Raw genomic sequence first — 17227 nt, forward strand, 5'->3', positions numbered from 1 at the left:
AGAAACCACTAAGTTTTATATGACAGAGATCATTATTCAGCCATCTGAAAGAAATTTTCCCATCATACCAAGGTACAAATAGCTAATTAAGTGTGTTCTGTAATTTCACCTGTAAGGAAAGATAGGTATTTGGGAATTATTAATTATAATTATTTATTATAAGTATTTATTGTAAGTGATTATTTGGGAATTCATTTTTATTTATACCCCTCTTTGTTCGGAAAGGAAAAATAAAAGTCTTTGGAAAGGTTTTTAGGTAGTGGAACCAAACCACAGATATGAAAGATTTGAGGATTTATTTATGGTTTGCTTCCATAATGGTTTAGACAAATGTGCTCTTATAAATCTTCTAGTTCTGAAAGTTTTTTGTGTTTCTTTTTATGTGCTAGATACCCAAGGTTTTATAATATAATCATCAATAGGTTTTTGAGTAATTATTTCTGGTTTTAATTTAACTTACTTGAAACATGGGTTCGTTTTCAAATGACTTGTGTGTTTTTAAAAAGAATGTTACTTAGCCACTCAATCCATCAGTGTTTCTTTTCTTAGCATCTTTTTAGTCTTGCAGATAAAAGTTAACTGTAGTATGTCTTTATTTCAGCTAATTTATTGATATCTAAAAATTATGGCTCTCTGAATATAACCTTGAACTTTATCCTCCTATAAATATTTTGATTCTGTACCTCAGATCTGACACTCTGAGGGCATACAAATGGAAAACATTGGAGATAATACTGTCCAATGTTTGGGAGGAAATTTCTTACCTTCTTTTTTAACTTAGTTTATTCACTATTGAATGTGCTGCAGCTCAAATGGATTATTGACTTGTCTAACCGTATTTTTTTATTTAGTGGGGGGAATAGTTAGGTTTGGGGTGGAAAAAGTATTAAGGATCAAAGAATGGGTTATAGAAAGACTGGTGCAAGCACAAATACATTACAGTAGATTAAAATTAGCACAGGTTGTGAGGGGATGGGCAGCATATAGAAAAGTCCAGCATGCACCCACCTCTGCCTTATAGGTGGTGCCCTGGGGGTATTTTTGGCTTATCTCGCCAGTTAGACTTATTACGAGAGGCACATTGTGAAAACTGGTTTGTGTTCAAACAGGTCTCAGTTTGTACAGAGCGTTATAGCCCAGTGCCTGGTGGAACTCTCGTCTGCTAGAAGCACTTTTAGATTCACTCTTCAAGGACACGACGGCAAAGTGTACATCTTGGTAAGAAATGATTTCACCCAGCTTTTTGTAGCCTAGTAATCCAGGGTCTCAGAAATTCTTTGGTTTTTGTCATTCGTTTTTCTTGATTCTCGGGTCTAGAAAATAAATGATGAAAACTTGAGTTTTTAATCTCAGTTTAATTCACAAATCAGATCCCCTTAATCGAACAAGCGATTTAAGTGCCTCTGCGTGCTAGGTACTAGGGATTTAGAGGCGACTACAGTCTGATTCCTCTCTAGAGGCTCATATGCCACAAGGTGAAGTTTCTCTGCTCTTAGTTTTTAACGGCTTTCTTGGTCAGTGTAACACAATTCTGTCTTTCTCACTTTTTTCCCCATTTGATACTCTTGGTTAAAATACGTTCTGTCGCTCCTGTTTTTGTTTTTATTGTTTTGTGTATGTGTGGTAAGAACACCTAACATGATCTACCCTCTTTACAGATTTTTCAGTGCACAATACGGCATTGTTAGTTATAGGCACAGTGTTGTAGAACCGGTCTCTTGAACTTACCTTGCCCAACTAAAACTTTATAGCCTTTGATTAACAACTCCCCATTCTGGGGGGAGGATTAACATCCTCCCCCCAGTGCCTGGAAACCAGCATTCTACTTTCTGCTTCTGTGAGTTAGACTATTTTAGATTCCTCGTGTACGTGGAAGCATGTAGGAGTATCCTGCTGTGTCTGACTTGCCTTATTTACCATAATGTCCTTGAGGTTCATCTGTACTGTTGCATATTACAAGATTTCTTTCTTTTTAGAGGCTAAATAATATTCCATAGGGTGTATGTACCACGTTTCCTTCATCCGTTCATCGCTGGTGGACAGTTACATTGTTTCTGCATCTTGGCTATTGTAAACAGTGCTGCAGTGAACATGGGAGTGCGGAGATCTCTTTGAGATCCTGATTTCAGCACTTGGATGTTTGAGAAGTAGTAGCAAGTTTTGGAGAAAAGGCTCCGCAGTTAGCAGAATCATCCCCTACACGTACCACAAGCGTTTAATATTAAACTGCTCCTCTCAAAAATAACATTCTGCAGAAAACAATTGGGGACATAATGTGAAAATCCAAGATCGAGGGCCCGCCCGTCTCTTCTCTGCCTCCACGCTTGTTTTATTCAACCAGTAAACATATACTGAGTACTTATTATTTGAAGGACACTGTCCCGGGTGCTCAAGATAGAACCAAAATGCCTTGGAGGACCTCGCAAGCTAATAAGGGAGCATGGTAGCTAAAAGGAGAGAGGGATTGAGGTGATTATTAGGTGTTGCTTTGTGGCTGTCCATCCATCACAGGGACCCCATGCTTCTCTAATTCCAGATAATTTCTATTCAAAGATAAAATATTTTCTAACTCAGGTTGATACTAAGTACACCTCAGAGTCCTAGTCTGAAATCAGTCTTATTTTTCTTTTTCACCTTTTTCTTCGGCCGTACCGCACACCGTGCGGGGTCTTAGTTCCCTGACCAGGGATCAAACCCGTGCCCTCTGCACGTGGAAGTGTGGAGTCCTAACCACTGGGCCACCAGGGAATGCCCTTAATTTTCTTTTATTGCAAAGTTTTCAAGTTGAAAATCAGGAGTAGGAACTTTTTAAACTTACTGCTAATGTATATTTAAATTAAAAATTTTTTCTTTTTTATAAAAGTAATACAGTCTTGAAACACATTCTGACAGTGTGAAGAACATAAAAGAAGTGGTAGTTTCCCTGGCCTGTGCCCTCTCCTGCCCGGCTGTGTCATACCATCCGGAGGTAATCATGAACGGTCTGACATGGTACTTCCTTTTTTTCCCTGTTTACGGCTCTGTGTACATAGGCCCACAGGCATTTGTAAAAATAACATAACGATGTGATTAGCATTGTTCTTCACATGCATTCTCCACACAACCAGGTGTCATGAGGCTTGTTTCTTGTTAGTGTAAATGTGGATTGGACTCTTCCTAATGAGTAGAATTCCACTGTATGGCCGGTAAAGACAGGGCTGCAGGGAAAATCATCTTTGCACATGTATTTTAGTACTTCAGAAACAGACCTTTCTCATCTTATGCAGTATTGGAATTTGTGTATTTTATTTTATTTTTTTGCGGTACGCGGGCCTCTCATTGTTGTGGCCCCTCCCGTTGCGGAGCACAGGCTCCGGACGCGCAGGCTCAGCGGCCATGGCTCACGGGCCCAGCCGCTCCGCGGCACGTGGGATCCTCCCGGACCGGGGCGCGAACCCGCGTCCCCCGCACCGGCAGGCGGACTCCCGACCACTGCGCCACCGGGGAAGCCCAGAATTTGTGTATTTTAAAGTCTGACGATTATCACCTCTAAAAAGTTGGACTAATTTATCCCTTGTGAACATCCTTTATCCCTTATAGACGTTCTTGGTGCCCCCTCCCCCCAGGTCCCCTCTCCTCGGCTGGTCCCTCCCCCCCCCCGACACCTTCCCATTGCTGAGAACGTTGCCTGCTCACGGGTCACAGTCGCCCTCTCCTCCAAAGACTTGTCCCATCCTGACAGATGCTGCCTGGCCCGGGAGTTTCCTGTCCTCCGCCGTCCCCCACCGCTGCCCTACTCAGCCCACCGCCGATGACCCGACCCTGGGCTACAAAACCTGCCATCTCCTGTCTCAAGATGGGACGGACTCTGTGAGGTGGAATTCAGGCTTCCGAGCTCCCTGGGAGATCAGGCCGAGTCCACGTCGCTGGCTAACCCGCCTTATCTTCTTGCCCTCGCTCCCTTTCTCCTGAGAGTATTTCCTCAGGGAACCACCTGTGTCCAAGCCCCAAAACAGTCTTGCATGTGCAACGTGTGGGGATACCTGCTCCAAACCCCTCTTCTGAGCTGACTGTTCTCAATCTTTTTGTATTTGCCAATCTGATAAGTGAAAAGTGGTGGCCCAAAATTTTGCACTTCCTTATTAGTAGTGAACATTTTTATATATTTATCACTTATTTCTTCTCTTTATATTCTGTTCAATTCTGTTCATATTCTTCACCTGTATTTCTCTTGGGCTGTTTTTTTTTTCCCCTTATTGATTGCTAGGAGCTCTGTATATTATGGATCATAACTTTGTATGTATTAAATATTTTCTTCTAATCCCTTGTCTTTACTTTAAAAACTTTATGTTGTCAGTGGCTCTACCAAAGGTTATACTTTGAAAGGCTTACGCTACTTAAAAGTTATATATGTGCTATTTTTTCTGGTGTTTTGTAGTTTTGTCTTGTATTTATGGTTTTGTTTTTGTTTTTTTGAGTGGTGGTATGAGGTATGAATAGAGTTGTGATATTCTTGGACTTAGACTTTTCTCTCCATGTCTTTAGCTATGGCTTCTAAACTCAGACAGTTTGGTGATTGAAGCTTTGGAAAGTTCCACAAATATCAAAAAATTCCCTCTGTTGGAAGACTTATTGAAGGCCGATTCCAGTTCTGCCTGGAATGCTGTCAAGGTCCTCTACCAGCCATGCATCAAAGGCAGGAATGCAGAGTAAGTCCTGCTTTTGTTTTCTCCCTCCACATTTGTTTTAGTTTCTGTTGCCACATTGGTGTTAAGAAATTAAGGAATTAAATGGCACTGTACCACCTCCCTATTTGATGCTTCTGGCAATCATACTGCTACCCATTGTGCTTTAAAAATGGCTTGAGGGCTTCCCTGGTGGCGCAGTGGTTGAGAGTCCGCCTGCCGATGCAGGGGACACGGGTTCGTGCCCCTGTTGGGGAAGATCCCACATGCCACGGAGCGGCCGGGCCCATGAGCCGTGGCCGCTGCGTCTGCGCGTCCGGAACCTGGGCTCCACAACGGGAGAGGCCAAAACAGTGAGAGGCCCGCGTACCGCAAAAAAAAAAAAAAAAAGGCTTGAATCATTACAGGTTGTTCATGCTAATCTGCAGAAAAGCTTGCTTTTACTGAAAATAATTGGTCTTTTTTTTTTTTTTTGTAACCTCAGCTGTCTGTACATATGGCTGCAGGACCAAATCAGGCTTCAACAGCTATGACTATTTACCGATAAACACTTTCCAGGCATTTGGGATACAGTTGTGAACAAGACCCAGCCCCTGCCTCCTGGGGCTGTCCTCCTCATAGGGAGAAAGAAGGCAGGCCGTAAACAAAACAGACAAAACGTCAAAGACCGATAGGGCTCTTCCTGTAAGTCAGGTGCTTATCTGAGGGCTTCTCGCTCCTTTAAGCCCAGCAACAGCCCTGTGGGGTAGGTACACTTGTCACCCCATCTTACAGACAAGGACACTGAGACACAGGTGTGAAATGTAAAGCAAGTTAGTAGGGTGTAGGAGGTTGGCACTTCGTACTGAAGAGTCGAAGAAGGTTCCTCAGATAAAATGATATTTAAGTGGAAAACTTGAAGGCAGTGAGGGAGTGAGAGCCATATCTGAGGAAGAGCATTCTTGGCAGAGGGAACAGAAAATGTTCTTATTTAAACAGATTGGAAGTTTATACTTGTCCTGTACTCTCTGGTGGGTTTGATCAAATCTGTACTAAGAACAGAAAGATCCCAGTCTTCTTCTGGGCAGTAAATAAGAAATTTTTAAAAATTATTGCTTGTCTTTTCTTTTCTTTGAATTATGCAAGCAGTTCGAGTCATAAAATATTCAAACAGTAGAGACTTACATAAACTGTGAAAGTTCTCCATCATGTCTCTCTCCAGAAGAAAAAAGTATGTTGTGAATTTTTCCACTTTTTTTCCATTTTGCATCTTAACATAATTTGCATGATGCATGTGTATTTTTTTACACTTAAAAAAAACAAAAAACAAAACAACAACACACTGTGTCTTGGAGATTCTTTCCATGTCAGTGCTTGACATTTCATGAAATGGATGTACTGTAAGTAATTTAACCATTTTTCTGTTGATGGATATTTGGGTTATTACTTTTTTGCTGCTATAATTAGTATTCCACTGTATGTTGTACATTTGTTTTGCAATTATGTGTACTCTTTATGAGGTATTTCTAAAAGTAGAATTACTAAGTCAAAGGGTGTAACATCTAAAATTTAATAGGTAATATCAAATTATTTTGCAAAAAGGCATTGCAAATTTATACTCCCACATAATGTTTCTATAAATGCCCATTTCCCTACACCCTCACCCAAGCTGCTACGTAGATTTTTGCCCATCTGATGCCAGTCTAAATGAAACAGATTCAGTTGACTCTCCTTGTGTTTTATTGAAGCATGATCAGAGAATATGGCTTATGTATTTGATGCTTTGGGGACTTTGTTGAGGGGTGTGTGTGCATGGTGTATACCTTTATATATTTAGATTTATATAGTCAAATTTATTAAAACTTTTTATTCCTCTTTTTTATTTATTTGAGATGTGGATATTTTGAGAAGGGTATGTTAAATCTCACAGTGGGATTATGGAAAAGTCATTTTCTTCTGGTCTTGATGCCTGTTTTCGCAGTATATATTTTGAAGCTATGTAATTAGGTACATGAAAGGTTTGTGCCATAACGACTTGACTAATTGTGTATTTCATCAATAAGATTTTTCTCTCCTTTCATTTTATGTTATTTTTCTTTAATTCTAATTTGTCTGATGTTATGGCTATATTTACTTTCCTTTTTAAAAAATTATTGATCTTTTTCCAATTGTGTTTTTTCAGTTGTGTGTTATTTTATCTTAGATATATATCTTATTAACATTAACTTGTAAACAACATGTAGCTGAATATTTTAAAACTCCAATGTGACAGTCTGTTTATTTTAATAGTAAACTTAATCAATTTACATTTATTGTGATTATTGATGTAGTTGAACTTAGTCTGCTAACTTTTACATTGGTTGGCGCCTCTGTGTCATTTATTTCCTGTAATGATTTGAAAGTAAAAAAAAAAAATCTATTTCAAAATGATTTTTAATGGTTAACCTTAAATTTTTAATACATATCCTTATACTTTTTTTTCAAAGCTGTCAATGTCTAGATTTATCTAGTATCCATTGTCTTCACCAAAACAAGAAACGACTCTTAACAGGGTTTCACATTCACTCTCTTGCTCCCTCCCGAATGCACTCTCTCCCTTTCTGATTCTGATGATGGTGGTTGTCTCTTCTTAAAGAATTATCAAGCCAAAGCTCTACCCTTTTTGCTTACTTCTTGCTTATACTCGTGCATTATGACCATAAATGTTTTTATCTTTTTATTGTGTAAGTCTGTTTCCATAAAAACATACAGGATTGCTTGATGGTTTTAAAAATAGTTACAAATAGTATTATATTGTATGTATATTTTTACAATTTTTTAAAACTCATGATTCTTTGTTCCAATTGTTTGATTTGATAAAGTCCAATAGCTCTTTTAAACTTGGACTGTAGTCAATCCTTGAATATCTGAAAATGTCTTGTACCTATTTTGTCTCTCTGAAAACCTTTAGGATTTTCTCTTTATCCTTGATTTCTAAGATTTCTTTCAGAGGTGTCTAAATGTAGGTGTTTATTCAAGATTTTTCTCTAATGTCATAATCTGTCCTCAGTCTCTGTGAGAATCATAATTATACTTAAAAGTCTTCTGGTTTTTTTTTTTCCTGTTAATTCTTGTTCCTTGGATATTAACTCTTCTCTTTTGGAAAAAAAGAAAAAAGAAAAAAAAAAAAACATTGTGTTTGGTACTGCCTTTCATGGTGTTGCTTTTCCCAAATGTTTGATGATTTTACTGGAATTCCTGCACTGTGCTGTAAACTCCAGGTGAGCCAGGACCTTGACCGTCTTGCTCATTTACTCCATCTAGATGAGTGCTCGTAGAAGTGCTCAAAACATGCAATTTATGTTTACGTCTGTGAAACATTTGTGAAGTGAATCACACATAGTTTTCTGCTTGTCCTTGTAGTTGATAATTAATGTTCACCTATTGGTGACTGTTCTTGTTACCATAGCTTGCCTTTACAGACTGGTGAATGAGAACTCCGAGGAGATACTAGTCTGGATGTGCCCGTTTTTTGACAACTTTTGGGTGTCATGACTGTAGCTTTAGTTATGGTGGTGAACCTTGTATTCATTATTGTGAAGGATCTTTGCACTGCCTTTCTGCAGGAGTGTTAACAAGGACGCAGTGCACCTGTCCCATCATTTCATGTATTTTTAACAAATCCCTGTGACACTGGGATGTAATGGGCTGTAAATATATAGTCCATTGTATTCTGCTGTGTTTATTAGTGGACCTTTTTAAACTCCATGTGTCTTGGGGATGCGTTGACATCCCGTAAATGAATTTATTACTTCAGTTTGCCTGTTCTATAAACCCACTTCTGTTGTGCTTTTCCTCCTCCTACTGTTTGCCTCTGGGTCCTCCAAAGGTGGGGAGGAAGGTTGAGTTTCGCAGGTTGAGTAAGCGTCGCGTGAGTTATTTACTTTTGTCTTTCAAGGACATTAATTTCTTTCTTTTGGGGCATGACAGAGCAAACCGTAGACTCCCTGGCATATTTTTGGCACATGGGGTGGTATATTAACTATTTTAGTCCAATCGGCTGGAATTTTTTTCCTAGTGGAAGTTTGGATTGCCAGATGGCAGTCTAAAAGAGGAAAATAGCAAATGTAACTATGGTTTTATTTCCTTGAGCACGTACAAAATCGTGGCATGTAATATTCTTAGAATGTTCTTTCTAGCAATAGACACATGTCTCAACATTTTGAAGTCTATTGTCTTTTAATTTAATCCCCCTCACCCTACCCACCCCCAGCCAGAGTTATCCTACAACTCACATTCTTTAGTTTGCATATCAAAGTTTAGATCCTAAATATTAACTTTTTAGCTTTGGACTCTTTTAAGTTCACTTCTGCAGCTTAATTCTGCTAATTCAGTAATTCACCTGTTGCCTCATAGTCTCTAGATTGGGGGTAATTTTGCCTCTCAAGGGACATTTGGTAATGTCTGGAGATATTTTTGGTTGTCACAACTTGAGGGACCCCTGGCATCTAGTAGGAGGTGGAGCTGGGGATCCTCTTAAACATTCTGCAATGCCCTGGAGCCCTTACAACAAAGAATCATCCAGCCCCAAATGCAAGTACTGCTGAAGTTGAGATAGCCTGTTCTAGATTATCTCCTGAAATCAGGCTGTGTCTATCTTTTCCCTCTGGGGGGGTCACAACCCACATTTTTCTTGAAATGGTATTTAGGCCAGCAAATAAGGGAAATTTTACTGTGGCATGAGTTAAAATATCTATGATCCCACATGTTAACTTTGGTTAGAATAAAACAGTATAAGTGGTAAAATATAGTGTAACTGTTGCTACACTTCTCTCTTTTTGGGGAGGGCAAACGTGAAGAATAGATGTATTTTTGTTAAACAATGACAAGGGATTTCATAGATATCAAGTCCTTTGTTCTCATATTTTTAAGAGAAGAGATCTTAGGGGAATGCATTCATGAAGTACAAATAAGTGGGTTTGTTTTGTTTTTTAAGCTAAACTGAATTCTCTTTTGTATAAGTTATGTAAGTCCTAATATTGGTAGTGGTTCTTTCCACCTTTTTCAAAAGACACAATATCAGATTTAGGAATCTGGAAAATTTGAACTGATAAGAACTGTTCTATATTCCACTGTTAACAGCAGCATTTTCTTGCAAAAGGTATTGAGGGAAATGCTGATGATATGTTATATTCACCCCTAATTTTAGTAGAATTTTAGCAATTAAATTTTAAAAACTAGGTAGGTTTCTCTCTGTTGGCTAAATATTGGTTCTAAAACAGAAGTAGTGTTTTTGCCTTAAGGTAGGAAAGCAAGGAAAGCAGAAGGAAATTTGAAATTCTGCTTAATTTTTCTTTATTGTGGTAAAAATCACATAACATAAAATTAAGCATCAGTCAATTTTCAGTGTACAATTCAGAAATGTTAAATGCAGTTGCCCTTTGAACAAAACCGACTGTGCAGTCAAAAATCCACTTGTAATTTATAACCAGCCCTCTGTGTTTGAGGTTCCTCTGTATCCACATTCACGGATTCAACTAACCACGGATCGCGTAGTACTGTAGTACTTACTATTGAAAAAAATCCGCATGTAAGTGGACCCATGCAGGTCAAACTCATGTTGTTCAGGGGTCAACTTTATATTCACATTGTTGTGAAACAGATCTCCAGGACTTTTTCATCTTGCAAATCTGAAACTGTACCCGTTTTCCCCTCCCCCCCAGCCTGTGGTAAGCACCATTCTGTTTTCTGTTTTTATGGGTTTGACTGCATTCATCTGCTAGGGCTGCCATAACAAAATGCCACAGACTGTGTGGTTTAAACAACAGAAATATATTTTCTTATCGTTCTGGAGGCTAGAAGTCCCAGATCGAAGTGCCATTGAGATTGGTTTCTCTTCCTGGCTTGTAAATGGTTACCATCTTGCTGTGTCCTCACATGACCCGTTCTCTCTGCACATGCACAGAGAGAGAGAAAAATCTCTGTGTCTCTTCCTCTGATAAGGACCGATAAGGCCCTATTCTTACGACCTCATTTAACTTAAGGACTTCCTTAAAAGGCCCTATCTCCAAATACAGTCACATTGGTGGTTAGAGCCCTAACTGTATTCATATTCAGCACATGAATTTGGGGGGAGCCACAGTTCAGTTCGTCACATTGACTGCATTAGATACTTCGTGTAAGTGGAATCCTATAGTATTTGTCTTTCTGTAACTGACTTATTTCACTTAGCAGAATGTCCTCAAGGTTCATCCATGTTGTAGCATGTAACAAGATTGCCTTCCTTTTTAAGGCTGAATACTATTCCATTGTATGTATATACCACTTTTTGTTTATCCATTCATTCCTCTACGGGCGTTTGGGTTGCTTCCACCTCTTGGCTGTTATGTGTAGTTCTGCTATGAACTTGGATGTGCAAAGAGCTGAGACCCTGCTTTCAGTTCTTTTGGATGTTTTGTTATTTTCTGTTTTTTTTTTTTTTTTTTAATAGTAGCTGTTCTAATGGATATGAGGTGGTATCTTATTGTGGTTTTGATTTGCATTTCTCTGATGATTAGTGATGTTGAGCCTCTTTTTTGTCCATTTTGTATACCTTCTTTGGAGAAATGTCTGTTCCGGTTCTTTGCCCACTTTTTAATGTAGCTGGTTGATTTTTTTGTTGTTGAATTGTAGGAGTTCTTTATATATTTTGATATTAACCCCTCCTCAGCCATATGATCTGCAAATACTTTTTCTTATTCCATAGGTTGCCTTTTTATTCCACTGCCTGTGTTTTCTGATGCACAAAAGTTTTAAGTTTGATACAGTTCCATCTGTCTGTTTTCACTTGCGTTGCCTGTGGTTTTGGTGTCATAGCTAAGAAATCATTGCCAAACTCTGCTTAGTTTTGAAGCTGTACACCTGAGGCACCAGAGACTATCATTGCCTGAAATACTTTGGAGATGAAAATGAGCGATTTTGAGATTTAGAGGAATTTGTCCTTCTGATTGATAAAACCATAAATCAAATGTTAATTTATACTAATTTTATATCCATTAAAACATCCAAGACCTGTTATCTACTAATTGCATAACCTGCTGAAACACTTCCCATGAGCTTATGTGGAGAGTGTGTGAATACGATGCTAGAATGAACACATGAATGAACAAGGGAATGAATGAACTGATTCGTGTCACCAGCCCCTCAAGAGTACTTTATTAAACCATCTCAAGTGAGCGTCTTCTGCTTCCCCACAGAGGAGTCACATGGTGACATTGTCCATGCACCGCAATTAGGGACACTGACTTTACGGAGTAGGAGAAACTTACACTTCAGAAATGAATGTACACGTGTTATATTTCATAAGTGAGGAAACTGAGGGGCAGTAAGAGAAATGACTACAGTTAGTCAGTTTGTCAGTCGGTTATAAAGCCACAATTAGAGCCACGTTGTTATGATTCCAGATTCAGTGCTTTGTCATTATGTCCTGTAGTGCCTTTTAGGGGACCTGAAAATGTCGCTATAAATGTGTACTGTTTCTCAAGAACTGTCGCTGTGGTAGTTTACAATGTGTCAGCATTTTGTTTACGCCTCAAAATATACTGCTTACTCTTTTATGCTCAGTGAATATTTATACATATTAATATGTAACTTTGGTAGCAGAAACTTCTGATTTATATTGTGTTCATATCTGATCTTACAGGTCAGAATTTAAGGATACAAATGTGATATTTTTCAGAAGTCCCTCACCTTAGCTTCTTAGAACAGGAATCCATTGAAAGAAAGTTAATCTAAAAATACAGGAAAATAATCAGGTACCTTTAGGAAAATATAAATGCTTCTTTGGAAAGGACTTGTCACACATTGTATCTGCTAATACCGTACTGTCACCAAGACTTATCCGTTGAGAGACCACCCTTCATGATGAAGCAAGTTGAGCACATACTTCTTTGATCTGTAATTGGAAAAATTCTTCTGAGTGGACTGTGTTAAGTACAGTGGCCTAAATTCAAGCCTATTTTATTTGGAATTCCTGTATTATCCACGAATTCATTTATAATCATTAAAGAAGATACAGGAAATAAGACCATGACTTTTAATAATAAGAGTGAGCATTTTTTCCTAGAGATTCCAATCAAGCAGGTTTCCTATGAGAAGCAGTTCATCTCTTGGGATTGCTTTCTCAGGGGACAATCCACAATTTCTTTCTTCTGAAAGAACGTGAGATAAGTATTGTCCTGACCTGTGGTGGTAAAGGGGGAGGTGGGGTGCCAGGGATTGGATAAAGGAAAGGAGGGAGATGTGTACGTGAAATTGTTTCTTCGCTTTTCTATGCTTTCTAATCATGTGTTGGGTATCTTTATAAGTCAGGTCTGAAGTAGTTATCTTAAACTTTCATGTCTGAAGAGTTTTGGGTTTTTCTTTTTCCTTTTATTACCTCCTACTGTGCTTGGTATTTTATGTGATTCCACAGTAAGAACACAAAACTTTCTTCCATGAAGGAACTTGCAGTAAAGTTAAGGCAACGTGGTAAATGTACCCCCCCAAATATTCTTTCAAAAAAACAAAATCTACATATATACTGAGGAACAGCTTTTCATAGAAAACAGTGTTCACTAGCTGAATTGAAGAAAAAGGGGAAAAAGTTAGGAAGGGCTCTCCTCCAGTCCACCCCACCCAAGTAAGTTATGAAAAGGGCTGGGCTGCGAATGTGGTGGGTTCTTGGGAGCTCAGTGGCTGCTGCTGATGGGGTGTCGCTCGCTCACAGAGTACTGCAGTGGGATAGGCAGTCATCTGCCCACAGAGACACTCCCATTTACTTGCTTGCCCTGTTAGGGTCACCTCAATCCAGAGCTGATACAAAAATGTTTGAGAATAACCGTCCCCTGTGCTGTGCGTTTCCCCAGACTGTGCTTCATTGGCTCCTGGCAAAGCCACTCCTTAAAAAGATCCCACCGAAATAGTTCTGAGAGTTAGAATGGTCCTCCTTTTATTGGGCTGAAATCTGCTTCCCAGAAACTCTCATCCAGAACACTACCAGAAATTAATCTGCTGATTCTTGAACATGGCAGCTCTTCAAATATTTCAGATAATGTGACACTCATTCCTAGATTTTGTCGTCTCCAAGCTAGACATCCTCAGATGGAATGGTTTCAAGCATTTCTTTCCTTGTGCAGTCTCTTTTTTTACTTGGTGCCCTTTCCTATGACCATCTTTATTGGAGTATCATTGCTTTACAATGGTGTGTTAGTTTCTGCTGTATAACAAAGTGAATCAGCTGTAAGTATACATATATCCCCATATCTCCTCCCTCTTGCATCTCCCTCCCACCCTCCCTACCCACCCCTCTAGCTGGTCACAAAGCACCGAGCTGATCTCCCTGTACTATGTGGCTACTTCCCACTAGCTATTGGTTTTACCTTTGGTAGTGTATAAATGTCCATGCCACTCTCTCACTTCATCCCAGCTTACCCTTCCCACTCCCCGCATCCTCAAGTCCATTCTCTATGTCTGCGTCTTTATTCCTGTCCTGCCCTTAGGTTCTTCAGAACCATTTTTTTTTTCTTTATAGATTCGATATATATGTGTCAGCATACGGTATTTGTTTTTCTCTTTCTGACTTACCTCACTGTGTATGACAGACTCTAGGTCCATCCACCTCACTACAAATAACTCAATTTCATTTCTTTTTATGGCTGAGCAATATTCCATTGTATATATGTGCCACATCTTCTTTATCCATTCATCTTTCGATGGACACTTAGGTTGCTTCCATGTCCTGGCTATTGTAAATAGAGCTGCAGTGAACATTGTCATACATGAGTCTTTCTGAATTATGGTTTCTCAGGGTATATGCCCAGTAGCAGGATTGCTGGGTCCTATGATAGTTTCATTTTTAGTTTTTTAAGGAACCTCCATACTGTTTTCCATAGTGGCTGTATCAATTTACATTCCCAACAACAGTGCAAGAGGGTTCCCTGTTCTCCACACCCTCTCCAGCATTTATTATTTGTAGATTTTTTGATGATGGCCATTCTGACGGGTGTGAGGTGATACCTCATTGTAGTTTTGATTTGCTTTTCTCTAATGATTAGTGATGTTCAGCATCCTTTCATGTGTTTATTGGCAATCTGTATATCATCTCTGGAGAACTGTCTATTTAGGTCTTCTGCCCATTTTTGGATTGGGTTGTTTGTTTTTTTGATATTGAGCTGCATGAGCTGCTTGTAAATTTTGGAGATTAGTCCTTTGTCCATTGCTTCATTTGCAACTATTTTCTCCCATTCTGAGGGTTGTCTTTTCCTCTTGTTTATGGTTTCCTTTGCCGTGCAAAAGTTTTTAAGTTTCATTAGGTCCCATTTGTTTATTTTTAGTTTTATTTCCAATTCTCTAAGAGATGGGTCAGAAAGGATCTTGCTGTGATTTATATCATAGAGTGTTCTACCTATGTTTTCCTCTAAGAGTTTGATAGTATCTGGCCTTACATTTAGGTCTTTAACCCATTTTGAGTTTATTTTTGTGTATGATGTTAGGGAGTGTTGTAATTTCATTCTTTTACATGTACCTGTCCAGTTTTCCCATCACCACTTATTGAAGAGACTGACTTTTCTCCATTGTATATTCTTGCTTCCTTTATCAAAGATAAGTTTACCATATGTGCGTGAGTTTATCTCTGGGCTGTTTATCCTGTTCCATGGATCTATATTTCTGTTTTTGTGCCAGTACCATGCTGTCTTGATTACTGTAGCTTTGTAGTATAGTCTGAAATCCGGGAGCCTGATTCCTCCAACTCCGTTTTTCTTTCTCAAGATTGCTTTGGCTATTCGGGTCTTTTGTGTTTCCATACAAATTATGGAATTTTTTTCTAGTTCTGTGAAAAATGCCATTGGCAGTTTGATAGGGATTGCATTGAATCTGTAGATTGCTTTGGGTCGTGTAGTCATTTTCACAGTGTTGATTCTTCTACACCAAGAACATGGTATATCTCTCCATCTGTTTGTATTGTCTTTAATTTCTTTCATCAGTGTCTTATAGTTTTCTGCATACAGGTCTTTTGTCTCCTTAGGTAGGTTTATTCCTAGGTATTTTATTCTTTTTTTTGCAATGGTAAATGGGAGTGTTTCCTTAATTTCTCTTTCAGATTTTTCATCATTAGTGTATAGGAATGCAAGAGATTTCTGTGCATTAATTTTGTATCCTACTACTTTACCAAATTCATTGATTATCTCTAGTAGTTTTCTGGTAGTGTTTTTAGGATTCTGTATGTATGGTATCATGTCATCTGCAAACAGTGACAGCTTTACTTCTTTTCTGATTTGGATTCCTTTTATTTCTTATTTTTCTCTGATTGCTGTGGCTAAAACTGCCAAAACTAAGTTGAATAATTGTGGTGAGAGTGGGCAACCTTGTCTTGTTCCTGATCTAAGAGGAAATGGTTTCAGTTTTTCCCCATTGAGAAAGATGTTAGCTGTGGGTTTGTCATATATGGCCTTTATTATGTTGAGGTAAGTTCCCTCTATGACTACTTTCTGGAGGGTTTTTATCATAAATGGGTGTTGAATTTTGTCAGAAGCTTTCTCTGCATCTATTGAGATGATCATATGGTTTTTCTCCTTCAGTTTGTTGATATGGTGTATCACATTGATTGATTTGCATATATTGAAGAATCCTTGCATTCCTGGGATAAACCCCACTTGATCATGGTGTATGATCCTTTTAATGTGCTGTTGGATTCTGTTTGCTAGTATTTTATTGAGGATTTTTGCATATATGTTCATCAGTGATATTGGCCTGTAGTTTTCTTTCTCTGTGACGTCTTTGTCTGGTTTTGGAATCAGGTTGATAGTGGCCTCATAGAATGAGTTTGAAGTGTTCCTCCCTCTGCTATATTTTGGAAGAGTTTGAGAAGGATAGGCATTATCTCTTCTGTAAACGTTTGATAGAATTCATCTGTGAAGCCATCTGGTCCTGGACTTTTGTTTGTTGGAAGATTTTTAATCACAGTCTCAACTTCAGTGCTTATGATTGGTCTGTTCATATTTTCTATCTTCCTGGTTCAGTCTCAGAAGGTTGTGCTTTTCTAAGAATTTGTCCATTTCTTCCAGGTTGTCTGTGTTATTGGCACATAGTAGCTTGTAGTAATCTCTCAGGATCCTTTGTATTTCTGCAGTGTCAGTTGTTACTTCTTTACTTTTCCTTTCTCGTTTCTAAGTGTATCGATTTGAGTCTTCTCCCTTTTTTTCTTGATGAGTCTGGCTAATGGTTTATCAATTTTGTTTATCTTCTCAAAGAACCAGCTTTTAGTTTTATTGATCTTTGCTATTGTTTCCTTCATTTCTTTTTCATTTATTTCTGATCTGATCTTTATGATTTCTTTCCTTCTGCTACCTTTGGGCTTTTCTTGTTCTTCTTTCTCTAATTGCTTTATGTGTAAGTTTAGGTTGTTTATTTGAGATGTTTCTTGTTTCTTGAGGTAGGATTGTATTACTATAAACCTCCCTCTTGGGTCATTGTGTTTTCATTGTCATTTGTTTCTAGGTATTTTTTGATTTCCTCTTTGATTTCTTCAGTGATCTCTTGGGTATTAAGTAGTGTATTGTTTAGCCTCTATGTTTTTGTATTTTTTA

General features: G+C 38.5%; 1 protein-coding gene across 3 annotated transcripts in view; it reads left to right on the plus strand.

Moving 5' to 3' along the window:
• UBE3D (ubiquitin protein ligase E3D) overlaps positions 1-17227 on the plus strand; it is a 194251-nt gene that overhangs the window by 39010 nt on the left and 138014 nt on the right. For 2 of the 3 annotated variants that reach the window (XM_067011252.1, XM_059083753.2), the window contains exons 6-8: positions 3-72; positions 1110-1218; positions 4525-4688. In XM_067011252.1, coding sequence (XP_066867353.1) covers positions 3-72; positions 1110-1218; positions 4525-4688 — 343 coding nt within the window. Of the gene's footprint in view, positions 1-2; positions 73-1109; positions 1219-3721; positions 4296-4524; positions 4689-17227 lie in introns of those variants that run through there. The other variant, XM_067011253.1, reaches the window with a different exon arrangement.

Source organism: Kogia breviceps, chromosome 13 (genome assembly GCF_026419965.1).
Source record: "Kogia breviceps isolate mKogBre1 chromosome 13, mKogBre1 haplotype 1, whole genome shotgun sequence".
Lineage (NCBI taxonomy): Eukaryota > Metazoa > Chordata > Mammalia > Artiodactyla > Physeteridae > Kogia > Kogia breviceps.